Source organism: Theropithecus gelada, chromosome 4, assembly GCF_003255815.1.
Source record: "Theropithecus gelada isolate Dixy chromosome 4, Tgel_1.0, whole genome shotgun sequence".
Classification (NCBI taxonomy): Eukaryota; Metazoa; Chordata; class Mammalia; order Primates; family Cercopithecidae; genus Theropithecus; species Theropithecus gelada.
In genome coordinates, this window is record NC_037671.1 from 160,102,602 (window position 1) to 160,130,581 (window position 27,980).

General features: G+C 35.6%; 1 protein-coding gene across 2 annotated transcripts in view; it reads right to left on the minus strand.

The window, feature by feature from the left end:
• AHI1 (Abelson helper integration site 1) overlaps positions 1–27,980 on the minus strand; it is a 209,378-nt gene that overhangs the window by 70,252 nt on the left and 111,146 nt on the right. For both annotated transcript variants that reach the window (XM_025383909.1, XM_025383908.1), the window contains one exon: positions 7,421–7,476. In XM_025383909.1, coding sequence (XP_025239694.1) covers positions 7,421–7,476 — 56 coding nt within the window. The remainder of the gene's footprint in view (positions 1–7,420; positions 7,477–27,980) is intronic.

Here is a 27,980-nt window from a genome sequence, read left to right on the forward strand (position 1 = left end):
TCTCAAGAAAAAGCCTATTATGCAAAAGCTTGTGTATATTCAGGGGCAGAGAGACCAAATATTCGAAGGTCCATGGGTGAGTGGGAGAAAGGTTACTCATGCTCAAGAAACTCAGAACAGAGTAACATAGGATGATGCTGAAGAGATAGGCAGAGAGCAGATCATGCTAGGTCCTATAGGCCCTGGGAAAGGGTTTGGGTTTTATCCTAAACATAAGGAGAAGTTACTGAGGGTGTTAAGCAGGAGGTTATCCCATTCTGATTTACATTTGTAAAAGATCACTTCGGCTATCATCACTTACAGAACTGATGAATAAGGTGATCAGATATTTAGGGTTGCCCCAGATAGTCGCAGCTCATGCCTATTGTCCTGGCGTAACTGAACTTCTGCACTGATTCCAGGGAAGAGTCACAATATGCAATAAATAAATACACACATAAATAAAACAAAAAAAAAATAACAACAAAAAAAAAAAAAGAAGAAAGAAAATTGACTAAGACACAAGCCAGCTGTGGGAGGCAACATTCACCAGGTTTCCTTGTTTCTGATCTCCTTGACCTAACTGGGACCCTTGGGTCTTCCCTTTGATTCTTGACCTAGTTTTACTTCTCAAGCTTGAAATATATTCTTGTCCTTAATATCTGGCTATCTCCTGTAATTAAATAATATTCAGCAGCTGGTATACAGAAATATATCGAGGTCCCATTTGCATAAACTCATTTATTTCTCATAACATTCCACAAGGTAGGTATTATCCCCATTTACAGATGAGCAAACTGAAGCACAAAGAGGTAAAGAAACGTGACTAAAGACAAACACAGCCAAAGAATCAGGACTCGACACCAAGTAATTTGGTTCTGGAATCAGTGTTCTTTACTTTGAACATTGCTTCTCTATGTGAGAAACCATAGGCATATTTAGGAACTGCAAATAACTCAGTGGCCAGAGTGAGTACTGGGACGAACTGGAGATAAGTTTAGAAAAGTAGCCGAAGGGTTTCAAATGACATAGGAAACAATTAAGTTTTCATCTGGCAGGTGATGAGGTACACCACAGGATCTTAAATACATGATCATATTTGTGGTTTGGATAAACAGCTCTGTGGAAGAGATTTCGGAGGTGGGTAGGAGGAGAATCGTTCCTGACTCAGCTGTTTCTAAAGACTCTGGACCTACGCCACCTTCTCGGATGGGGCCTTTGGATGCCTATTGTGAAGAACCTGCATGCAATTATACGTGACTTCCCATAACCTACGCCCAGGCCTTCCAACAATGGGATCTCCCTTTTGAACTACAAGTTTTCCTTTGAGTCCCTTTCATCAGCTCTCATCTCCAAGTCTTTTTTATAAGCATACCTCTACTTCCATTTCCAGATTGATCCCGATAGTCCCCTTGTTCAAATCCTTATCACCACAAATGTAGATTTCTGTAGCTTCACAGCTCAGTTACCTTCTTCCTATCGCCACCACCTGCAATTCCATGAGCTGCTTTTATTTAATCCTTTTAAAACATTACTCCCTTGATCATATTATTCTCATGATCAAATGCCTTACTACTGCTTATACAGATAACCTAACATTCAATGATCTTTATAAATTATGCCCAAATCACATTTTATAATCTTCCACTATCTCATCTACGCTGCTGCAGTCAAATTTTCTACCCATCTATAAACTCTGTGTACACAGTGTGCCCTTCTATGATCTTTGGTCACACTGTTACTCTGGTCTAGCAAATCCTATTGTTTTAAAAATCTCATCCTTTCAAGATCTGGTTTAGCACTTTCCAACTCTAAACAGCCTTCCTAAACCACTTCAGTCCTGGGAATTCGTACAGCACTCAAAGCCTTACACCATATTCCTATACTTGGGCACAAACTGCCTCAGTAACATGACATCCCTTCCATTATTGCTCTGAATTTTTTATTCATTTCATATATTAGAGTTTAGTTGTTTACAGATCACTTTTCTAATGACATCAAAGAACTAAAGACACATTATCTATCTATCGATCTATCTACCTATCTATCGATATGATATCTAAACACCTGTAAAACCATGTTTTATGCTTTTTTTTTTTTTTTGGTATTTCTACTTTTCCCATAGTACTTCCATACCTCTCCAGTGCTTGGTATGGTACTACTATCCTATGTATATTGTATATCTAATGTTTCCTGATAATTTAGAAAATTCAATTTATGCTGCTGTTATATCTTCCAGTAATATAAAATTTTCAGAATTTTAAGAGTTTTTCAGGTATAAAAATTTAGCAAAACTGAAAAAGAAATGGAGGGAAAAAAGTCTAAGAAAAACATAAATGCCAGCAGGGTACGCTAATGGGAAAAAAAATCAACATAAGTTTCATAATTTATAATGTCTGGAGAAATAAACTGATGTGCATATACTTAAAAATGTTATATTATGGAAGACTACAAGTGGTTGTTAAAGAGAACATATTTTGCATTTATATTTGAATTTCAATAGAACTGCTTTGAATTGCTACTTTATTGATAAGTGAAAACAAGTTCTTTTATGACAAGTTATAAAAGCTTATAGTTTATTAGTTCCCTCTCCACCCTGCAATTACCTACAGGAAGAGATTGGCCATGGGTTCTACTTTATGAGTTTTATAGGGGCCCATTCACCCCAGTTTACATACTATGAATTCTTGGAAAATGCAATAAATTGTAGAAAATAAAGTGCTTCCTTTGAATAAAGGACATTTCACTTGAACTCATACATGTATCTACATATAAGCTGTCCCAGTTATTATGTTAAAATATGAAACAGCCATATTTTACATGAATATATGTATAAAGTATACAAAAGTATAATAGTGCAATAGGTGGCACTCTTATGAATCTACAGAATGGGCTAAACAAGGATAACAATCTTACAACAGTCACAACTCAACAGTTGTTGAGTAAGTACAGATATTATATAATCCAAGAGATTCAGGATAAAATTTAATTTATATGATTCAGATCAATACATTTATGAATAAGTTTAGTGTTAATGGCAAACAACATTACAAACATCTCAGAAATATTTCAGAATAACAAAATAAGTCTAGCGCATATTAAAGTTTACTACTGATGAAAAATCATGTGGCAAAAATTCATTTAGCCCTTGGAAAACTTTGAAGAGGGTAACTGTAGAAGGAATAAATTAATAGCTTTTAAAATTGGTCTTATAAATATGAAGAATAATGAATCAACATTTAAATTTCCGATCAGGTTAGGATGCTTTAAATTCTAATAATTAAAAGAATACTTAAGACAAAGACACATGGCAAGTGTTTCATAGTTGGTATAATCCTGATGAGACAGTCTGGATTTTATTTCAACCTGTTGTGATAGATGTGTAGGCCTCTGTGAAAATGCAAGCTGTAATTTTATATACTGCCCAAAATCCATTTGCTAAAAGAAGCTTTGTTCTCTCTACCAGGGGTTACAGGGTCATCGAATAAAAACTAAAAATATTAATATTAGTATTACAACTTTGGAATGTAGGAGTTGTACAAAATTTAAGTTATTCATTCGAATAGGCCATATTGACGTCATTTGAATTTTATCATATTAGTTTTCACTGGAAGAGATTCAAAAACACTACTACTCAAGACATTAGAAATTATATATTCAGTATGGCTTATCATGTTTCAATGTATTTTACATGTATATTAATTCTGCCAGAAAATGTGAAAAGCTATGGGATTTGCCACGCGTATGACTGTACACTGAAAGGTAGATATGTTTTAACTATGTTCCTGGGGGAATACTTCCTTATGCTAGTTGCCATTTCCCTTTGGTTTGCAAATAAGTCCTTCATATAAAGTAAATACAGGACTCAAACTTGTGCTGACTTAACAATTAACTAACTTTTACACCTGCCTTTTAGGGTTCAGACAATAACCTCTGATTAATCTGAGGCTGATATTATCCTTAACTTACTATAAGCGATAAGCAGGTGCAGAAGGACTAATTCTTAAAGTGGCATGATGTAAATCTTTTCATATAATCTAATATCATGATTATCTCATGTCTTATTTACTTTTTCTATTATCAATAGTACAGTGTCTGAATGAATATCATTCAGGACAAAAATCAGTGAAAAGAAAGCCACACATTTAACCATCAAAACTGACCTAGGACATCAGGTATAAAGAAAATAAAACAATATCTATAATATACGAGCAGGCCACATAGGTTCCTTACACAAGAGAATGACTAGCAGTCTGATGTCCAATGTCTCTTCTGCAATACTAAATGCCAGAATGCAAAGATAATCAATTTCCACAATATTTTGAGGAGAAAAGGTTATGTTCAAGTAATTAAAAATCCTGGCAAGCTGTCTAATAGTAAAGACAACTGACAAGTATTTAAAAATATGTAGACTCGGATAATTCACTTCCCATTTTCTAATTCTTGAAGAACAACTAGAAAATGTACTCTGAGGTATAAACAAAATTAAGAGCTCAGCATGCCAAAAAAAAAATTAAGTGATTACAGACAGTTAAAATAGAGGTTTGATTCTTTTTCCTGGAGGGGGTGTCATGTCATGTCATGTGGAGATTTTTTTTTCACTTTCTATTAAAGGTATCTCAAAAAAACAAATACGGTACTATTTGTAAGAAAGAAAGAAAAAAAACCCAAACAAAAAAAATCAAAGTTCATGTAGTAAATCAAAAACAAAAAGGAAACAAGTAAATTAAAAAGAGAGTGAGAGGTGACATGGAACAAAGGGACAGAGGTGGCTTTGTTCTCAGGCTGATCTTTATTTACTGAAGGGACACTGGATTATATTATAGTACTATAGAATCAAACTCAAGTTTGATTGACCATAACCATATATTTACTGTAAACTTCATTCAGAATTCCAACATGGAATGTTAAGAAACATACCGGCGGGGCGCGGTGGCCCACACCTGTAATCCCAGCACTTTGAGAGGCCGAGGCGGGCGGATCACGAGGTCAGGAGTTTGAGACCAGCCTGACCAACATAGTGAAACCCCGTCTCTACTAAAAATACAAAAATTAGCTGGGCGTGGTAGCGCACACCTGTAATACCAGCTACCTAGGAGGCTGAGGCAGGAGAACTGCTTGAACTTGGGAGGAGGAGATTGCAGTGAGCCAAGATTGAGCCACGGCACTCCAGCCTGGGCGACAGAGCGAGACTGTCTCAAAAAGAGAGAGAGAAAAAAAAACATCTTTCCTTTGAAAAGAGGTCTGATAAATTCTCATTTGCTCATTTCCCTCACCCATTTAATGGCTGCAACTAGCATATAGCACTCTCCTAGAACTGCCATTCATGGCAGTACTTGGAGCAAGCAGGATGTGGGTGTGAAAATGGGTAAAGAAGTAAGCTGGGAATCGAGGGTTAAGTCTGGGGTCGAGAAGTCACTCGGGGTCCCAGCCTCAGCTATTCTAAAATCCTGGCTCACTCCCTTTCTGTTTTTTTCTCAGGCTCTAACAGATACTTAAATCATGGTATCTCTTCTTTTTGAGTCAGCAGAATACAAAGTTTGGGGCTACAAATATCCTACTTTGATACATATTTAGACAGACTCCTTTTTTTCCCTCCCTATCCTAATCATTTTCTTCTCCTAAGCCCTTTAAAGAAAATAAGAGAATATAGGTTCAAGGATGGAAATAGGTAAAATTACATTTCTGTGAAAATCAGACTTTACCTGTTCTGGTCTGGGACCAGAGAGCATTGGGTAATAATAATGAACAGACTTATGATTCCATTTACAGGTGATGGAGAAAGGGCAAAGATTAAGTGTTGGCAAGCTGGGAGGCTGTCATGGAGAGAGGTAGTAACATCCTTAGTTTGTAGCAGAGACACAGAAGGAGAAGAGCAGCCAATCCTTCCTCAAAAAAATACATCAAAAAGGACTGAGTATATTATTCAAATATATTAAAATAATAAATTTTTCTTAATTGCCATCTTTAATTTTTTAATACTAAAGAATAAAATTTATAATCATGTTATGGCTACTCTTTTAGCATATTTACTAAAGGATAACTGAAACATACATACTACAGTCAAGTACTTTTTAATGAGTATGCTAATTCCTCATGTACTGGTCTTTTCTGGAGTCCCACATATTAAGTTATCAAACATGTTAAATCAATCATAGGGATTTACTACAAATAGAAAATAGAGTCAATTTGCTACTGAGGCATATATTAATCATCAACACAATTCAAATACTTTAATATTATCTTTATTTATTTATTTTGGAGATGGCGTCTTGCTCTGGTGCCAGGCTGGAGTGCAGTGGCGCAATCTCTGCTCACAGCAACCTCCACCTCCTGGGTTCAAGCGATTCCCCTGCCTCAGCCTCCTGAGTAGCTGGGACTACAGGCATGCACCACCACGCCCAGCTAATTTTTTGTATTTTAGTAGAGACAGGGTTTCACCATGTTGGCCAGGATGGTCTCGATCTCCTGACCTTGTGATCTGCCCGCCTTGGCCTCCCAAAGTGCTGGGATTACAGGCATGAGCCACCACGCCCGGCCATCTTTATTTTCTTAATTGGTACAGTTTAAATATCCCTAATCCAAAAACCTGAAATATGAAATCCTCCAAAATCTGAAACTTTATGAACATTGACATGACTTTCAAAGAAAATGTTCATTGGGACATTTTGGATTTCTAATTTTTGGCTCAGGGATGCAGGAAGTGTAACACAAATGTTCCAAAACTTGAAAAAGACCAAAATCCAAAACACTTCTGGTCCCAAGCATTTTGGATAAGGGATACTCAACCTATATCACCAAATCTTTCTCACGGCAGGAAATGGAGAATCACAGGAAGTACGTGGAAGACTTATGAATACAAAGGATAAGAAGTAAGAGTAGGACTAGGGAATGTACAGTGTACTCCATATCACCTTATGAGTCTTTTAATTGCAAACTAGCAACTAATATATGTTTCACACAAATATTATATTTAGAGACTAAAAGGGAAATCTAATTCTCTTCCTTTTATTAATAAAACTTTTTAAATATAGTGAATAGATGCTATAATTGTTAAATGCCTTTTGTTGAGAAGAGGGATAAAAGATAAGACTTCAGTTCTATAATAATAAAGCAAAGTAACCTATAAGAGAAATGAAGCATAATGGCCTTTTTTCACTATTATAAAACATTCACTTTAAATAATGATGCTGATGCTGGTGCACAAAATAACATTCATTTTTAGAACGGTAAAAATCAATTTGTACAAATATTTACATTACATTATCAAAACTATAAATTATCTCTAAGTTAACAACATTAATAAAAACCAATCTTGCAGGGATATAACTTTCGGCAAAAGGGAGGTTGTAAGAGCTTTCTACAATGCCACTGTAACTATAACCAGTATAATTTTGTAGTTTCTTAACACTTTTAACAATGCAGCAACAGACTGTCTTACCGTTGGTGCTGTATCTACCTGATGGTTACAAGGCTTTCTTCCTATGCTGATGATCCCTGTGGAAAGAAAACAATGTGAATATTTGGTTATTAAGCCTGTCCATTTCATGTTGAAAATATTTATGCCATTTTAGTGGAAAAACATTTATTATGACTCACACAGCTTCCAAGAAGAAAGTCTCACTCGGAAGGCAGGATCCTTTAAAGATGTATCATGAATTCTTTGGTCAGAAACAGTTGGTGAGTTTAGCTAAACTGACTCAAGGTTAGCTAAGTCTTTTTTCCCATTCAAGTGATGCCTAGCAATAGTGCAAGACGCGTCCATATCCTGCTCTCAGCTCAAAAATCACACCATTATCTGGGCTCTGCTGCTTTTCTTCTATGAAAGTTTTATTTCTGATTCAAGGATATGAAGTTTTTAAAAAGAAGTGTCACAAGGGCTATGAAGTGAATCACCACTGTCTTATTTTCTCAAAAGAATAAATAAATCCATCTGAATTTCTCTTTGATCATCTGACTTCCTACTATGACATACTCTATTTATTCAATCACCATGAGTATCTGAAGAAAAATGTTCCCCTGATTCCCTCCTTTAAAATGGTAACACAGACGGCTAATCTCGAGAAATATTCTTTTATCATTTGTGGATTTATCTTTTTGTTCTCAATGTTCTCTACTGCATTTCTTTGTAATAAACAGCCTTTCAGGACGTGACATAGGACATCTCATCTGTAAAGACACTGGTTCAAAGTCTAACTCAAGTTAAAAATGAACACAAGTGTGGGTCTTGTTTAATTCCTAATTTCTGTCTACTAGCAAACTAACCTATAATTTAGGATATTAACAGTTTGTTCAAATAATGCTAAAGGTTGTCATATGCAGGACTAGAGGCAAGAACTACAATGTCTGTTAATAGCAATTAGTAAAATTCCTAGTTTAAATATTAGTTCTTCTTCTAAAAGCATATGACTCATTTTTCTTAAAGTATGGTAAAGGATTAAGTGAGATCAACACAAACAATCACTTTCTATCGCTTTGCAAGAGTATTTTCAAAATGAATCATGAAACATGATTAAAGAAAGTTTTTGTTTCATTAAATTTTTTTAACATTTATTGTTAGCCAGTGAAGTATAAAGCACTATACTACCTTCATTCAATTGACTAATATTTTTGAGTGGTTATTCTTGGCACCCAGTGATAAAAGATGAATATATTACAGTTTCTGACTACAAGAGTCTAGTAAAATATGGATATCCTTTTTTGAAGAACTACCACAGAGCAAATTAACAGAGTTTCATCTTAAGTGTAATAAAATCTTTAAGGTAATTTTGATGGAAAGACACTCTTCTTCATAGAGTAACACCAGTTTTGGGTAAATTTTTTTTTTTCAAAGGGTACAACACGCAGGCAAATACTCAAGTAATGTAGATTCCTATTGTAAGATTTTAACAATACAGAAGCATACAGAGAATAAATTGAGAAATCCCAACTTTGTCAGCCCCTACAGTCTCACAATCCTAGCTGCAACCACTGAGAACTGTGTGGCATGGCAACTGGCTTTCAAATGAGAGTGGTCATGCCAGAGTTCAGCAATTAACAACATCTCACACACAATTAACAACATCTCACACACGTCTTCTCGCTACTGTAATCTGACTGCTATAAAATTGACCTAGGCTGATTACCGATTTTTAAATTCTTATCTAAATAGAAAGTAATTTCAATTGGAGTAAAGGAACTTTAAAATAATAAAAACCAAAGTAAACCAGGAAAAAATCTATACACATAGTTTATATGATAACAAGAAAAAAAAACCAAAAAACTCTATAGATTTTAGAGTTTCAATTTTAGGATAAGAATGTTTTGAAAATTAGAATTTCAAAAAGTGGATTATCCAAAGTTATAATCTTAGTTTTAAATTTAGATTACATATATAAATAATATCATTTGGAGATACAATTATGCATGTTTGTTCAAGCTTGCAGTAAAAAATAAATAGAAAGGAATAAACTTTAGAAAAAATGTATCAAAATAACTTCTTATTTTAGGTAAATTTTACTTAAAAACCTATCTGTATCTCATTTCACTTTTATTAAGGTATAACAATAATTGAAAGCTTAAAATAAATAGTTTGCTATAATGGATAGTATTATATCTCTACTTAACTAGGCCATGGTTCCCAGATACTTGATCAAACATTATTCTAGATATTTCTTTGAAGGTCTTGGATGGAATTAACATTTAAATCAACAGGCTTTGAGTAAAGCATACTGTCCTCCATAATGTACGTGGGCCTCATTCAATCAGATGAAGGCCTTAAGAAAATGACAACTCACCTGACAGCGAGGGGATTCTGCCAACAGGCTGCCCTCAGACTGGAACTGCAACTCTTTCCTACGTCTCCCTCCTGTTGGCCTAGCCTGCAGATTTTGGTCTTGCCAGCCCCCACAATGTTTGAGCCAATCCCTTAAAGTAAACCTTTCTCTCTCTATGGACTTCCTACTGGTTCTGTTTCTCTGGAGAACACTAATAATACACTTACTTTCTGGTAAATCTGTAATAAATAAAAATACTATTGTTTATACTCTAAATTATACATGTTATGTTCATTCAACATAATTGTAAAGGAATATAGTTAAAATGTTGATGTTATTATGAAATATTTTAAAATCTGTATATGTCCTAATGAACTCAGGAATATAGAATATAGGTAGAATAAATCGACCTATCAACAAATAAAAATGAAAAAAATTAGAAAGGCAGTCTGTCAGCAGAATAAAGAATCAATCTATCAATAAACATTACTGCTAGGTTGTCCAGTCTAACAATCTCTGCCTTTCAATGATTTGACTATTTACATTTAATGCAATTACTCATACGGCTTTGTTGAAGTTTAGCATTTTGCTATCTTACTGCATTTCTTTTTGTTCCTTTCTTCCTCTTTTTCTATATTCTTTTGGAATAGTCAAATAGTTTTACTCTTCCATTTTATGTCCTCTGATGGCTTTTTAGCTACATCTCTTCATATTTATTAATGGCTAATATAGCGATTACAACATACAACTTTACTATACTTTGAATTAGGATTTTTTCTACTTCAAGAATAATATAAGCAACTTAAAAGTGTTAACCCCATTTATCCAACCACCGTTCAGGCTTTTGCTGCCTTGTATTTAACTTCTATATGTTATAAACATCATAATACACTTTCAGTATTGTTGTTTTAAACCGATATATTTATCTTTATTCCTTCTTACAGATCCAGGCTTTCACATGAGATCATTAACCCCCTGTTATTTTGTAGTGTAAGTCTGCTGGTGACTATGTTTTGTTTTTTCCTGAAAAATCTTTAGTAGGGATTCATTTACAAAGAATGTTTTCCTGGGTATTGAAATCTAGGTTAATAGCCATTTGCTTTTAGAAAATGATTTCATTCCATTACTTCTTATGAGAAGGAAGGCATCATTCTTACTATGATTTCCCTGAACCTAACACATTTTTTTCCCCCTCTGGTTGCTTTTGTACTTTTCTTTTTAGTTTAATCAGGAGGTACCTAGGTATGGTTTCATTCACACACACACACACGTGTATATTTATACTCTAAAGGAATGTAAATTTTTCATTTTCTTCAGTTTAGGAGGTATCTATGGTTTCATTTATATATATGTATATGCGTATGTGTGTATCCTTCTTGCATTTTACTAAGCTTTCAAATTTTATTTTTTTAAATTTTATTTTTTATTTCAATAGGTCTTTGAGGAACAAGTGGTGTTTGGTTACATGGATAAGTTCTTTAGGGGTGATTTCTGAAATTTTGTGCATCGGTCACCCAAGCAGTGTACACTGTACCCAATGTGTACTCTTCTATCCCTCACCCCTGTCCCACCCTTTGCCCCAAGTTCCCAAAGTCCTCAGAATAAGAGTCTCCAATTCTATCCAGGTTGCTGTGAATGCCATTATTCCATTCCTTTTTATGACTAAGTAGTATTCCATGGTGTGTGTGTGTAGGTGTGAGTGTGTGTGTATATATGTGTATAAAGAAAATGTGGTGTATATACATATACTTGTTGATTGATGGGCATTTGGGATGGTTCCATATTTTTGCAACTGCAAATTGTGCTGCTATAAACGTGTGTGCAAGTATCTTTTTTGTATAATGACCCCCCCCTTTTTTTTTTCCTGGGTAGACGGTAGTGGGATTGCTGGACCAAAAGCGCTACTTTTATTAGGTTGGAGCAAAAGTAATTGTGGATTTTGCTGATTGAAACTAATGGCAAAAACTGCAGTAACTTTTTCACCAACCTAACAGTTCTTTAATGAATCTCCACACTGTTTTCCACAGTGATTGTTCATGTTCACGTTCCCACCAGCAATGCAGGAGTGTTCCCTTTTCACCACATTTACACCAACATCTATTATTTTTTGATTATGACCATTCTTGCAGAAGTAAGGGGGCATCACATTGCAGTTTTGATTTGCAGTTCCCTGATCATTAGGGATGCTGAGCATTTTTTCATATACTTGTTGGCCTTTTGTATATCTTCTTTTGACAACTGTCAATTGTCTATGCATGTCCTTAGCCCACTTTCTGATGGGATTGTTTTTTTTCTTGCTGATTTGAGTTCCTTGTAGATTCTGGATAGTAGTTCTTTGTCAGATGCATACTTTGAGAAGATTTTCTCCCACTCTGTGGGTTATCTGTTTACTCTGCTGATTCTTTTGCTATGCAGAAGCCTTTTAGTTTAAGTCCCATCTATTTATCTTTGTTTTTGTTGCAATTGCTTTTGGGTTCTTGGTCATATGAAGTCTTTGCCTAAGCCAGTGTCTAGTAGGGGTTTTCCGATATTATCTTCCAGAATTTTTATGACTCTGGGTCTTAGATTTAAGTCTTTCATCCATCTTGAGTTGATTTTTGCATAAAGTGAGAGATGAGGATCCAGTTTCATTCTTCTACATGTGGCTTGCCAATTATCCCAGCACCATTTGTTGAATAGGGTGTCCTTTCCTCACTTTTATGTTTTGTTTGCTTTGTCAAAGATCAATTGGCTGTTAAGTATTTGGGTTTATTTCTGGGTTCTCTATTCTGTTTCATTGGTCTAGTGTCAGTACTATGCTGTTTTGGTGACTATAGCCTTATAATATAGTTTGAAGTTGGGTAATGTGATGCCTCCACATTTGTTCTTTTTGCTTAACCTTGCTTTGGCTACATGGGTTCTTTTGTGGTTCCATATGAATTTTAGGATTGTTTTCTAGTTCTGTGAAGAATGATGGTGGTATTTTGATGCAAATTGTATTGAATTTTTTATTGCTTTTGGCAGTTATGGTCATTTTTGCAATATTGATTTTACCCACTATGAGCATGGGATGTGTTTCCATTTTTTTGGTGTCATCTGTGATTTCTTTTAACAGTTTTGTACTTTTCCTTGTAGAGATCTTTCACTTCCTTGGTTAGGTGCATTCCTAAGTATTTTATTTTATTTTTTTGCAGCTACTGTAAAGGGGGTTGAGTTCTTGGTTTGATTCTCAGCTTGGTCACTGTTGGTGTTTAGCAGTGCTACTGATTTGTGTACATTGATTTTGTATCCAGAAACTCTACTGAATTAATTTATCAGATCTAGGAGCTTTCTGGATAAGTCTTTAGGGTTTTCTACATATACAATCATATCATCAGCAAACAGCGACAGTTTGACTTCTTTACTGATTTGAATGTCTTTTATTTCTTTCCCTTGTCTGATTGCTATGGCTAGGACTTCCAGTATTATGTTGAACAGAAGTGGTGAAAGTGGGCATCCTTGTCTTGTTCCAGTTCTCAGGGGGAGTACTTTCAACTTTTCCCTGTTCAGTATAACGTTGACTGTGGGTTTGTCACCGATAGCTCTTATTATCTTAAGGTATGTCCCCTCTACATCAATTTTGCTGAAGGTTTTAATCATAAAGGACACTGGATTTTGTCAAATGCTTTTTTCTATTGAGATGACAATATTACTTTTATTTTTAATTCTGTTTAAGTTGTATATCACACTTATTGACTTGCATATGTTAAACCATCCCTGCTTGATCATGGTACATTATCTTTTTGATATGCTACTGGATTTGGTTTGCCAGTATTTTATTGAGGATTTTTGCATCTATATTCATCACGGATATTGGTCTGTGGTTTTCTTTTTTTTTGTTATATCCTTTCCTGGCATTGGTATTACGGTAACACGGGCTTCACAGAATGATTCAGGAAAGATTCTCTTGTTCTCTATCTTTTGGAATAGTGTCAAGAGGATTGGTAACAACTCTTCTTTGAATGTCTGATAGAATTCAGCTGTGAGTCCATCTGGTCCTGGATTTATTTTTGATGGCAATTTTTTAAATTACCATTTCAATCTTTGTGCTTGTTATTGGTCTGTTCAGAGTCTCTACTTCTTTGTGGTTTTATCTAGAAGGATAGTATATTTCCAGGAATTTATCCACCTCCTCTAGGTTTTCTGATTTGTGTACATAAAGGCTTTCACAGTAGCCTGGAACAATCTTTTGTATTTCAGTGGTTTGGTTGTAATATCCTCCATTTCGTTTCTAATTGAGCTTATTTGGATCTTCTCTCTTCTTTTCTTGGTTTGTCTCACTAATGGTCTGTCAATTTTGTTAATCTTTTCAAAGAACCAGCTTTTCATTTCATTCATATTTTGTATTTTTTTATTGTTTCATTTAAGTCTGCTCTGATCTTTGTTACTTCTTCTCTTCTGCTGGGTTTGGGTTTGGTTTGTTCTTGTTTCTCTAGTTCCTTGAGGTGTGATCTGTATGCCTGTGCTCTTTCAGATGATTGTAGGCATTTATGGCTATGAACTTTCCTCTTAGCACTGCTTTTGCTGTATTCCAGAGGTTTTGACAAGTTGTATCACTATTATCATCCAGTTCAAAGAATTTTTAAATTTCCATCTTGATTTCGTTGGTGACCCAATGATCATTTGGGATCAGTTTATTTAAATTCCATGTATTTACATGGTTTTGAGGGTTCCTTTTGGAGTTCCTTCGTTTATGAAGCTTAGTTCCTCTGGATACAAAATTCTTGGCTGATGATTGTTTTGTTTGAGGAGGCTAAAGATAGGATCCCAATCCCTTCTAGCTTCTAGGATTTCTGCTAAGAAATCTGCTGTTAATCCGACAGATTTTCCTTTATAGGTTACCTGATGCTTTTGCCTCACAGCTCTTAAGATTCTTTCCTTCATCTTGACTTTAGATAACCTGATGATGTGACTAGGTGATGACCTTTTTGTGATGAATTTCCCAGGTGTTCTTTGAGCTTCTTGCATTTGGATGTCTATATCTCTAGCAAGACCAGGGAAGTTTCCCTAGATTATTCCCTTAAGTACGTTTTCCAAACTTTTGGATTTCTCTTTTTCCTCAGGAACACCAATTCTTCTTAGATTTGGTCATTAACATAATACCAAACTTCTAAGAGGCTTTGTTCATTTAAAAATTTTTTTATTTGGCTTTGTCGGATTGGGTTAATTAGAAAGTCTTTTCTTTCAGCTCTTATGTTCTTTCTTTTACTTTTGAGTCTATTGGTAAGACTTTCCAGGCCTCATCCAGCTCCCACACATCCCAAAATGTCACTCTCATTCCCACTCTACCCCTCAGCAGCAAGGAGCTTATTTCCAGGCAGCCAGTGAGCAGGGTTGAGAACTTGCCCCAGGCCATAAGCTTCCCCTCTGAGAAAGCAAGCAGGGCTTTCAGGTTTTGCACTTTCCCACCTGCTGTGGATTCTGTGCTCATATCTGCACTCCTCATTTGCTCCTTCCTTTGGATTCTGTCCAGGAAACTTTGCCTTCAGTTGAAATTGTTATAAACTTGAGCTAGACGTTTCCTTCTCTTTATGGTCTTCCTCCAATTCCAATGGCGGCCCTCCCCAAGGACTCCTGCAAGACAGTCAGGAATGCAGGAATGGCTTCCCTGAGGACCAAGAGTGCCCACAGGGCTCTTCCCACAGCTTTCTCTACCCCTATATTTCACTCAGCTCTCTAAATTTGTCTCAGCTCCAGGTAAGGTCAAATCCTTTTCTGGTGATCTGGACCTGCAGGTTCCCCAGTGAGAATGTGTGTTCAGAGGTGGACATTCTCTCTCTCACACTTTGGGCACTAAGTTTTTCAGCCGTCTCACAGAGCCTGTAGCAGCAAGCTCCCTCCTCTAACAGATCTGTGGAATCTCTCAGCTTTTCTGGTATTTTCCTGCAGTAGTTCTTGGAGCAAAAGTTCACAGTGTGATTCTCTGCGCAGTGCTCTGTCCGTCCAAGTGGGAGCTGCAAGTAAGTCCTGCCTCCTATCTGCCATTTTGAGACAGCATCAACACAGTTATAGAAACAAGCTTGAAATGCTGATGACTACTTCTCCTTGCTAAGCTTATGCCTATAGGTTGTCTTTAATTAGAGGAAAACTACTAGCCCATTATTTCTTCAAATATTTCTTCACCCATATTTTCTATTTTCCTTTTGCAACCCCAATTGCATGTTTAATCCATTTCATAGGGTCACACAGATCTGACTCTTTCTTCTTCCCATGCCTCCTCTTTATCTTGTTTCAATTTGGATAATCTGTATAATTTTTATTGTTTTGTCCTCCAGTTCAGTAGTCCTTTCTTTTAAGGTGTCCTATCTGTTGTTATCTGCTGTTATGTGTTGTTATGCCCATCTAATGAATTTTCATTTTATCTGTTATACTCTTCAGGTCTAGAGTATGCATTCATTTATTTTTCATGAAATTCTCCATCCTTGCACTCCTTTTGCTCATGGTTCCTCATAAGTTATTTAACATATGTGTAACAGGTATTTTAAAATTCTTGTCTGCTAATTCCAACATTTTGATTATCTGTAGGATTCCTTTATTCATTGTTCCTTTTCTTATGGGTCATTTATTTCTGCTAATTTTTATGCCTCAGAATTTGATTATAGGTTAGAACTGCTAGACATGTAATCAGTAGACTGAAATAGAAAACGTCTTCCCTCAGAAAAGGTTCACCATTTCCTTTTTCAGAAACCTAGGGTAAGCGGTAGATCTCTTTTCAAATCAGGAGTTGACTTGGGTTGGGACTGGGCTGTTACTTAGTTAATTTCAATACACCTATTATAACTCTCCCCAAAATGAGATGAGTTATTCTTTCTAGGGAGATTTTGGGATTTAAACTTCTAGAGATTATGAGAACTCTCTCTGCCTTTCTCCCAGTTTCCTGTCAGTGCTTAAGCTGCAAAAGTCCTCTTGAGGAGAACTGATAGGCGAATAGGACTGTGTGACATTTGGGATCTTTCAGATTCCAATCTATCATGCCAGTCCACACAGTACTTAGAAGTTCAGCTCATCTCTCCTTGCCTCAGCAGTAACTCTGCTTATAGAAGGCTTGCTCCTCTGCTTGCCTGGTTTCTATCTTAGTAAATGTTCCCATGTATTAAAGTGACTGCTTGTCTTTACTTCTTGATGCAGTAAGGTTCATTTCTCTTTGCAATTTATTTTATTTAGAATTCTCTGTGACCACATCTCTTTGATGGCTTTTTAGTTTATGTGAGGTCTTCTCAATAATATGGTAAGAGTGATGATCATTACAATGTACATATTAATTAGAAGCAAAACTCTACTTCCAATTAGTTATATTGTTGCTTTTTAAAATTTTCTTGTTTTTGGTCTATTTCAGTGTATACTCCCTTTTTTTCTTGCCTGTTGATCTTGAATTTTTGTTTTCAATTTTACCAACACTTAAAATCTGCTATTAGTTACCTTCTGGATTCTAACAGTAATAAATACATTTATTATTTATCCAAATAAATTCATGTCTGAACCTCTCTCCAACCAAGATACTATACTTACCAATATCTCCTTGCTCCACATCAAGATTAAACTTTTAGAAGGCTTTTATTTCTCTATTCTTTTTATATAGTTAAGTTTAAAGAGATAAAAATGCATGGGAATTTGTAGAAGTGTTAAGTGTGAATTTATGAAACAAAATGACATAGTGTAAGAAAACATCTAATCTTTTTCTCTATGCCTAACAGAAAAATCTAATGTTTTCCTCTGTCTTGAGATTTCTGTTTCATTCAGTTGTCACTTGGTTACAGTACTCTCTAAATCCTGGTATATCCAAATTTGCCTTCCTTTGGATAAGAAACTCTTTATCTTGGTTGCCTATATGTTACTCCACTATCAGCCAGCTTCTAGTGTTTTAGATATGTCAAGTGCTCATCTGATTTTCTTTCCTACGTAAAGAACCTGTCACTCCTCTATAGAAGCTTATGATATTTTTCCTTTACCTAGGAAATCAGGAATTTCACCAGAGTATGGCTGAGTGCCTTTGTTATCATTCATCTTTTTCTGGGACTTGATAAATGCTTTGACCTGCAGAGTCTTATCATTCTTCTGCTCAGGGAAATTTTATCCTATCATTTAATTTTATAGATCATCTTTACCTTCACAACTTTTATCTTCGTGATAATCTTTTCAAATAAACTTCTATGTGAACATCCTTTCTACTCTAGAGATTTTAACATTTGAAGTCATATAGTTTAGTTTCTTTCTAGAGATCTACAAAGACTAAGACAAGGAGGCTGGCAAACCCTGGAGTGTATATCAGAATGAAGTTTTCCTGGGATCTCAGGACCAGTATGTCAAGGAAGAGGGTCGGTTCTACTCAGTGTTGAGCGAGGATCTGTGCAAGGTAAGCAGGCTTTTTCCAAATGTGTGAGTAGAAAATTAAGTTTTCAGAGTTCATTGAGGGCTTTCAGCCAGCAGAAGCTACAAATTCCTTTGGAAATGGGCAGTATCTGTAAGTTTAATGTTGTAGTACATTAAGGGCCTAGCAGATCCTATGAATCATAATAACCCTAAAAAGGGTCTATACACCTGGAAGAACTGGCTTCTGGAAGAACTGGCATTCAGTCCCAGTCATTGGGAGATGGTTGTAACTTGCAACTAATGAGACTTGAGAAGAGAGGCTTACTCCTGTGCCTCAGCAGAGGGGTATCAGTTGGGCAGGTTTGATTTTGGTACAATTCAGACTTCCAACAGTATAGCTGGGGCAACAGATCATGAAGAGGCAAAGAAAATAACTTTCTTCAAGAGCCTCAGTAACCTGAAGAAGAAATAAACTAGAACTGGTAGTGACACTGATGCCAATGGAAGAATCAGTCTTTTAAATTAAAACAAAACAGACAAAAAAGAGCTATTAAGAATTCTCTCCAGGTGCAGTGGCTCATGCCTGTAATTCCAGCACTTTGGGAGGCTGAGGCAGAATTGTTTGAGCCTGGGAGTTTGAGACTAGTTCTGGCAACATAGTGAGACCCTGTCTCTACTAAAAAAAAAAAAAATTAGCTGGATGTGGGTGTGCATGTGTAGTTCCAGCTACTTGGGAGGATGGCTTGAGTCGAGCCTGGGAGGTCAAGGCTTCAGTGAGCTATGGTTGCACCACTGCACTCCAGCCCAGGTGACAGGGTGAGACTTTGTCAAATACACACAAAAGAAGTTTAAGTTAATTACTAAATAACAAGATAACCCTATTTTAAAGGAAGGAAACAGTGGCTTTGAGAAAGTAAATTAGAAGGTAGGTAACATTCCTAAGGTCATATAACTAAAAGCAGCAGTACCTGGACTGACACCCACACCTCTAAGCCACAAACCCTTGAGACCCATTTATGTGTTTGTTTAGCCCCTGTGGTTGGGACCTGATTTTTTTCATCTTCATATCCACAGTGCCTAACCCAAATGCTTAAAATATAGAAGGTCTTCAAGAATTGACTCAAATATTAACTGAATGAATCTATTCTCCTATGCAACATTCACCAGATTCATATGCTACAATGCAGTGTTAGGTGTATTAGTCATCTGAATGCCTGAGTTAATGTACTAGGACTGTCTTTAAAAACGTTAATTTACCCTTTGGTAATGTTCCTAAACTTAGCGCAAAACTGAAATGCATTACAGTCATGTGCTGAGTAATGATGTTTTAGTCAATGACAGATCACACATACAATGGGGGTCCCATAAGATTACAACACTGCATTTTGCTGTACCTTTTCTATGTTTAGATACACAATTATTTACCATTGTGTTACAACTGCCTGCAGCATTAGGTATGGTCATATGCTGTACAGGTTTATAGTGTAGGAACAGTTGGCCATACCATACAGCTTAGGTGTAGTAGGCTATACTATCTATGTGTAAGTACACTCTATGATATTTGCACAATGAAAAAAATCACCTAACTATGCATTTCTTAAAATGTATCCCCATTGTTAAGTGATGCATGACCATACTTAAACATTTCCCAAATTTCCCAGATAGTAACACAGTCTAGAGAAGATAATAAAATAAATTTTATGTTTCTTGGGAGACACTTTGAGTATTTATTTTGTAGAAAATCAGATCATGACATTTTACTCTATTGTACCTAATCTGAATAGCTGAAAGCATACATTTTTTTAGTTTTCCTGAACCTTACCGACTTTTAACTCAAGACTATGATCAAAGAAAGAAGAACAAAGACAAACAGATATGCTGCAAAACAAAAACAGGCAGGAATATGTGCCAAGTTTTGAAGACAGAACATATATCCAGCAATCTTATGTATCATTCATTAACAAATGGTTACAAGCTACTCACTAAGCACAAGGCACTGTTCTGGGAACAGGAGAAGCTCTAACCTCCCTTTCAAGACATCTTATGAGTTACTTGTTTCGAGCATCCTATGTCAGTTTTGGCAATCCCCGTGGATCTTTCTATATAGAACAGAGATAGAATTATGCTTTGATTATCTGTGCCTATGAAAACATGAAATTTATTATATTCCAATAAAATACAGTTATAGAAGGCAGAGATCTTTTCTGCTGAATTAATGTGAAGAAGTTATCTGTCCTGAGACTGCAAGCCTTTCTTAAGAATTGGAAAAGAAGGTGAACTACATTTCGCAGATAATATAATTTTATATCTAGTAAGTCCAAAAGAATCAATGCTAAAATTAACACAATCAGTACCAGAACTAATAAAATAAATTGGAAAGTTAGCATCATATAAAATTTAATATGCAAAAATCAATTTCCCTTTTTTTTTTTTTGGAATGAATTTTTGTTCCTGTTGACCAGGCTAGAGTGCAATGGTGCGATCTCGGCTCACTGCAACCTCTTCCTCCCGGGTTCAAGCAATTCTCCTGCCTCAGCCTCCTGAGTAGCTGGGATTACAGGCGCCTGCCATCACGCCTGGCTAATTTTTGTATATTTAGTAGAGACAGGGTTTCACCATGTTGACCAGGCTAGTCTTGAACTTCTGACCTCAGGTGATCCACCTGCCTTGGCCTCCCAAAGTGCTGGGATTACAGGCGTGGGCCATCATGCCCGGCCTCAAAAATCAATTTCTATTACATATTCAACGAATTAGAAGATACAATGAAAGAGAATACTTCACTTATAAGGGCAATATAAATAATAAAATATATGAATAAATATAACAAAAAATGTGTAGAACAGTATGAAGAACAAAAATACTTCTGAAAAATACAAAAGTACAGGTGGTCCTTGACTTATGATGGTCTGACTTAATGATTTTTCAACTTGACCATAGTTTGAAAGTAACATGCTTTCAGTGAAAAGCATACTTTGAGTACTCACACAACTACTCAGTTTTTCACTTTCAGTGGAATATTCAAAAAATTACAAGAGATATTCAACACTTTATTATAAAATAGGCTTTGTCTTAGATGATGTGGCCCAACCACAGGCTAATGTACCCTTACATCTAATGTACATCTAATGTACACTTACATCTAATGTAAGTGTTCTGAGCATGTTTAAGGCAGGCTATGCTAAAGTATGATGTTTGGTAGGTTTGGATGCTTTTCTGACATATTATAGGTTTATCGGGCTATAACTCTATTTTAAGTTGAGGAGTATCTAATTGGAATATCCATGTTGTGTGACAAGACAATGTAGCATCATATAAATGTCAGCTCTCCCCAGGACAATATATAAATTTAATATGATTTTAATTTTTAAAAAGTTTTTTCCCAGCACTAGACAAGTTGATTCTAAAAATCATATAGAAAAACATGCAAGAATACCTTAAAAAAATCCTGAGGGGAAAAGAACGAGTGACCACTGGAAATAAACACTACTTAATATTAGTATATATCATAAAAAGCCTCTGTAACTAAAATAATGCAGTATTAACACACGAGTAGCCATGTAGATGAACAAAACAGATTAAAATGTTTAGAAAAAGATTCAAGTACATATGGTATATGAAGAAGAAGAGATATTTTCCAATACGTGGTGTTGGGACAATATGTTGGAGACAAGTGAATGGACCTTCTGAAAAATAAATTGAATCCATATCTTGCAACATTTGTGCTGCAAAGTCAAAAGCCAAATGACAAAGTGGGAAAAATATTTGCAGCCTTTATTATTGATAAATGACAAGGCTCCCTATCATGTCAAACGAAAGCACACAAATATACAATAAAGATAAAACTTGATTTTGTAAAAATTTATTTTCAAGTTATGTTCACTGACAGGATCTAGAAGCAATGATTCCCCAATAGAAATGAGTGTACTTAGCCCCAGATTTTAGTTTCTAAATTGCATTATCTATTAATAGTACCAGAGTTCTTTAGATAAATGACTGATTGCAGTTCTGGGGTAGGGATAGTACCAGACGAACTCAGGACATTATAAGCATGGAAGTGCTCAAAGGCTTACTAGTTCATGTCAAAGACACAAGAGCAGGAATGAATGGGCTCTCCTTTGCCAAATTAGGGGACAATTTGAACCACACACAAAAAATGTTAGAAAAGTAGTATAACAAATTGAATGAAAAAAAAAAAAACCCATAGTACTCATATAGAAAGAAAGACAGGAACCCGGGAGGCGGTGGTGGTGTTGTGTGTGGAGGGAAGAAAACATTCGACTGAAGAATACCAGCCAATAAACATAAAGGTGATAACAGCACTAGAAAACACCATTTTGTATCCTCTGCCCACTACAATAGTTAGTTCAGGCCAGGATCATCAACGGACGCTGAAACTATGAAGTAGGCTTACTAAGCCCACTAAGAAAGGAACATACAGAAGGAACAAAGGAAGGTTGGGAACCAGATATTCACATAGCCTTACAGTATCATTCCACAGATTATTTCAACAATTACAAAGAAAAATATTAATTTTTACAATGAAGAGATATGGTGTTCACCACCTTAATTAAGGACTAAACTTGACAACACCAAAAGTGGGACAAGCTGACATGATATGCACCTGATATGATGCAAACCATTTACAGGTACTTTTTAGATATTTTTCATAGTATTTTTGCCAAAAAAGTTTAGCCTGAATATAATCAGGATGAAATACATTCAAAATGTTGGACATTTAATAAGACAGTTGGTCCAGTCCGACTCTAAAAAGTCAATGTCGTAACAACCAAAAAAAGATTCTAGATTAACTGAAATTAAACGACATTAAAATGACAAGACAAGCCATTTAAGTATGAATCTGGACTGGATGCTGAATAAAATAAGCATGTAAACAAAAAACTGCTTAAGACTTTTTGACACAATTAGGGAAATCTGAATATAAAATGTTAATTAGATTAGAATCTTGGCTATTTTTCTTAGGTATGATAATGGTACTGTGGTTAGACAGTAAAATTTCCTTACTTTAGCAGATGTCTGATGAAGTTTTGGGAAGGAAGAAGCAAATGCAAAATTAGGGGTTTTATTTTACATCTTTTCAATTTTTTATGGTTTAAAAAAATTTCAAAATATGGTTGGGGAATAATAGGCCCTGAATAGACATTAAATTATCTTATAGTAGGCAAACCGAATCTTCAACGGTTTTGCCTGAATAGACATTTAATTATCTTATAGCAGGCAACCCAATCTTTAACAGTTTCGAACACTGTAAAGTCTTCCACATAAGCAGAGTAATATGGTTTTGAGTTATTTTATTTATTCATTCATTCATTCATGATACAGGGTCTTGCTTGGTTGCCCGGGTTGGAGTGCAGTGGCATAATCATGGCTCACTGCAGCCTTGATCTCCTGGGCTCAAGTGATACTCCCAGCTCTGCCACCCGAGTAGTGGGACTACAGGCATGTACCACCACACTCAGCTAATTTTTTAATTTTTTTGTAGTAATGGGTCTCACTATGTTGCCCAGGCTTGTCTTGAATTCCTGGCCTCAAGCAATCTTCCTGCCCCAATCTCCCAAAGTACCAGGTACATGAACCACCGAGCCCAGCCAAAGTTCTTACTTTAAAAATGTCTCAGCATTATTAAAAGCAATTAGAAAACAAAGCACTCCTTCTCAACTCTGGTTTATTAGATCACCTTCCTAAAAATAAGAGAAAGCTAAAAAATTAATGCATGAATGAAAAAATATTACATATTTATATTCTACATGTTGATTGCTCTACTCAATAAATTTACTATGTTTATTGAAAAATAATAATTTTCTGGGAAAATTACTGTCCCAAATCAGAGGTATCAGTTATTTATAATTCTCCATGATTAGTATTTGTTCCTTTACAACTAGAAAAAAATATATTTCAAGGGATAATTTACTAGTATACGTCCTGACTCTGGGGCCATTTTGCATGTATTACAAGACTGGCTCTGATAATTGTTAGATACGTGATTTTGGAGCAGTTATTTGCAACTCACATCTCTGGGAAGACCTTCCTGGGCTATGCCAGTCTTTAATAATCCGTATTATTTATTTCCATATATTAGTCAAAAATAAAATTCACTGATAAAATGAATACATAAAGTTAGCAGAGATTTAACAGACTTCTAAACTAATGCCCAAATAATTGTGCTAAACAATAATCAAATACCAACTATACTAATTTCTACCTAAAACCATAAAGAGTTGCCTACAGTTTTTAGTATTTGATAAATTTCCTCAGTAAACTCTAATATGGACTGGAGTCTGTTCAAATCATATCCTTTGCGACATGCTCTAGATATCCTGAGGCTAGTACGGTTTGTTCCTAATAAATTACACTGGCAGAGCCAACAAACTTCAATTCTGTGTGTTCAATCCTTAAAATATAACTTAATATCTGTCTTTAACATTAATATTATAACAATAATATTATAGATGGAAAGTAGATTGACAATAGATTAACATATAGATTTAACAATATGTTATGGACTGAAAATCAAAAGTACAAATATAACAAGGATAAGAAAGGTAAATTTATAATTTCAGCATTTCCTTTTTACTCAGATTTGTTATACTGCAGAATTAAAAAAAAAATACAAAAGAAGCTTCTTGTATTTTCTTGTTTCCTCCTTTTTTTCTTTACTGCCTTTTTGGGTAACAAACATTCAAGTTATCCACCTCATAGTCACTCCTAATAGTTCTTAGTTTTTTTTCACTAAATAGCCTCTTCCAGCTTATCTCATTAGCTCCCATGGGCTCAAATACCACACATATACCAATGACTCCTTCATCTGTACTTATACTCTAAGCCTGTATTCCAAAATACACTGTATAGTTCCTAGCACAGGGCTTGACTCACAGTAGGATATTTAATAAATGAGGTTCAAATGAATGAGCAAGCTATTAGATATTGTGTTTCAGAAATGCCGTAATATCTTGTAGGCATTTCAAACTCAATATATCCAAAATACAATTCATTATCTTCTTCTCAATATTCCTATATTTCCTATTTTCATTTATGGATTGCTACCCACTCATTCACCTAAATTAAAAGCCTCTGGCACCCTCAAATTCTACTTGTTTTCTTTTCGCTCACATTCTAGACCTCCATGTTAATGATTTAACATCTCCACTCTCTTACTGCAACCCCCTTCTCCTACCTCAATTATTAGATCACCTTTTAACTGGCCTTCCTACCTGGAATGCCCTAACACATTTTATGATTCTTCTCGTCTTACAATTAGTTCACATACTGTCTTCTCTATGAGGTCTTATTATCTTCTCTAACACAGAATTTGTTACTACATCATCTGCACTCTCTAGTACACTTCGTTCATTCCTTTTACAGCAAATATCAAACTATGCAATCCCATCTACCTACCTTTTTAAAAATAGGTCTCCAGTGAATACTAGCAGTGCTAGGGATGGGGCTGAGTTCTGCACTTCATTTCTACAAGGTTCTGTACAATCTGGGCCCGCTGCTACCTCTCTGGATTTACTGTCTTCTACTTTCCTCCTTGTTCCCTCCAATCCAGCTATACTGACCTCTTTGCTGTTCAAACTGCATATCAAGTACAATCCTGTTCCAGGATCTTGGATGGGGATGCTATTCTCCCAAACAACTCAGTTTCCTAGCTTCTTTCCTTGCTTCCTTTTTTTCCTAGCTTCCTTTTTTCCAAGCTCCCTCCCTTCCTTCCCTCCCTCCTCCCCCGCTTCCCCCTCTCCGTCCCTCCCTCCCCATTCCTCTCTTCCTCCCTTCTCCCTTCCTTCCCTCCCTCCTTCCTCCCTTCTTCCCTTCCTCCCTTCTTCTCTTCCTCCCTCCCTTTCTCTCTTCTTCATCTAAATTTTGCTTAATTCTCAGTTACCTTGTGAAGCTTTCCTTGACCACCCCATTTAAACATTTAAACAGCAACCTAACCCTACTCCTCAGGTACAACTCCCTTCCCTGCTTTGTCATTATACTGTTTTTATTTAGCAGCCCTCTGTATCTATGGGTTCTGCATCCATGCATTCAACTAGCCATGGATTGAAACTATTCAGAAAAGAAATGCATCTGTACTGAATACACAGTCTTTTTCTTGTCATTATTCCCTACACAATATAGGACAACAACTATTTACACAGCATTTACAATGTATTAGGTATTATAAGTAATCTAGAGATGATTTAAAGTATATAGGAGGATGTACATAGGTCATATCCAAATACTGTCCATTTTATATTAGGGACTTGAGCACCCAAGGACCTTGCTATCTACAAGGGGTCCTGAAACCAATTCCCCAGATACTGAGGAATAATCAGACTACATTTGCTTCATGTCATTCTCCACTAGAAGGTAAGCTACACAAAGATGAGAAGTTTTACCAGTTTTATTCACTGATACCTTCAGAGCACGTATAAAAGTGCCTGGGACACTGTAAGTATGCACTGGGTACTTACTGACTGTATAAATGATCTTGCACTCCCAGTACCTGCATGTGTAAAAATTAAACATCTTTTTAAGTAAAATAAAACCCCCCCAAAAGTACAAAGTTAAAACAAGAAGGGATTTAATGATGGAAAACATTTTTTTGGTCTATTATATTGGTGTGGTATTGAGAATGTGAGATGGTGTGAACCCATTTTTCCAGGTCTTTCCATAAAACAGACATTTTAAATTCTAGGGAAAACTTTTAAATTTAAACTTTGAACATAAGCATGATGATTTAGAAAAAGTTTTCCATATCCAAAGCAAAGAGAAGTCATTTAAAAAAATATGCTTATTGTTATTAATTTTTTCCCTATAGTAGTTCAGTGAACATTAAGTACATTAATTTGCCTGTTATAGGTGCATTTATAACTGCCTTTTACATTTGCTTTTAAAGTGTTTTACTTTCAACTCTTCATTAAATCTTCACTTCAAAATCAGACTAAAAAGACTGAGATAACATTATGCCTCATAATGTCACTAACAAAGGAGGGAAAAAAAGGAAAAGAGGACTCCCATAAAAAAACAAGCTTCACTGATTCTGAGTTGGCCAAAACAAAACACCTGTTCATGCTCTATATTTCTCAGACAAATTTAACAGCAATGAGATGTAAAAGACTTGATTCTTTTTAAAAAAGTGGCAAGTATATACAATAACACATACACATACAAACACACCCACATAGACATTGATATGATATACAAACGCAACCACATAGACATTAATATGAAATAAACTGGAGTCCTTTACAAGTATAAACTCACTTATTCTCAGAATATTGCAAGATCCTTGGGAGACAGATTTGAAAAAAGCATATTAATTAATTAAGGTCATTATATGACTTGTGACACATGAGCCTTACAAAAGGCCAGCAACAAAATCCAGATTCCGAGTTCTAAGCTATCATTTAGAGAACTCCTAAATAGATGATATTGTTGTATATTTCATGGGCAAGATAAACTTCTAAACAGTGCCATAAAACTACGTCCACTTTATAAGGATGATACATGTAATTGGCTTTACTCCCCTGTCTGCACTGCCACAGTGTTTTATATGAATGCCCTGTTGAATTTACCACCATCATATTATAACTATTTCTTTGCCTGCTGGACTCCCCAGATAGACTGGAAAGCCTCTGAGGGCTTTCATCTTCCATTTCTCACAGTGCCTGGCAGAGTCTCTGTCATACCGTAGGCTCTCCATAAACAATGCTTGATGAATTGCTTCAATTAATTTTTGAAAATATTAAAAACGTTTTTATTTTTTAAATTGAATAACAGTTTTCATTAGAGTACTTCTATTAAAATGTAGTATTTCTGGTTCTTCTCAAAAAAAGGATGGAAACCAGTCAGGAATCGTTCTTAACTTTTATTCCTTATGAATTACAGTTGAATGCTTTCTTAGAGAAAGTTGAGGAA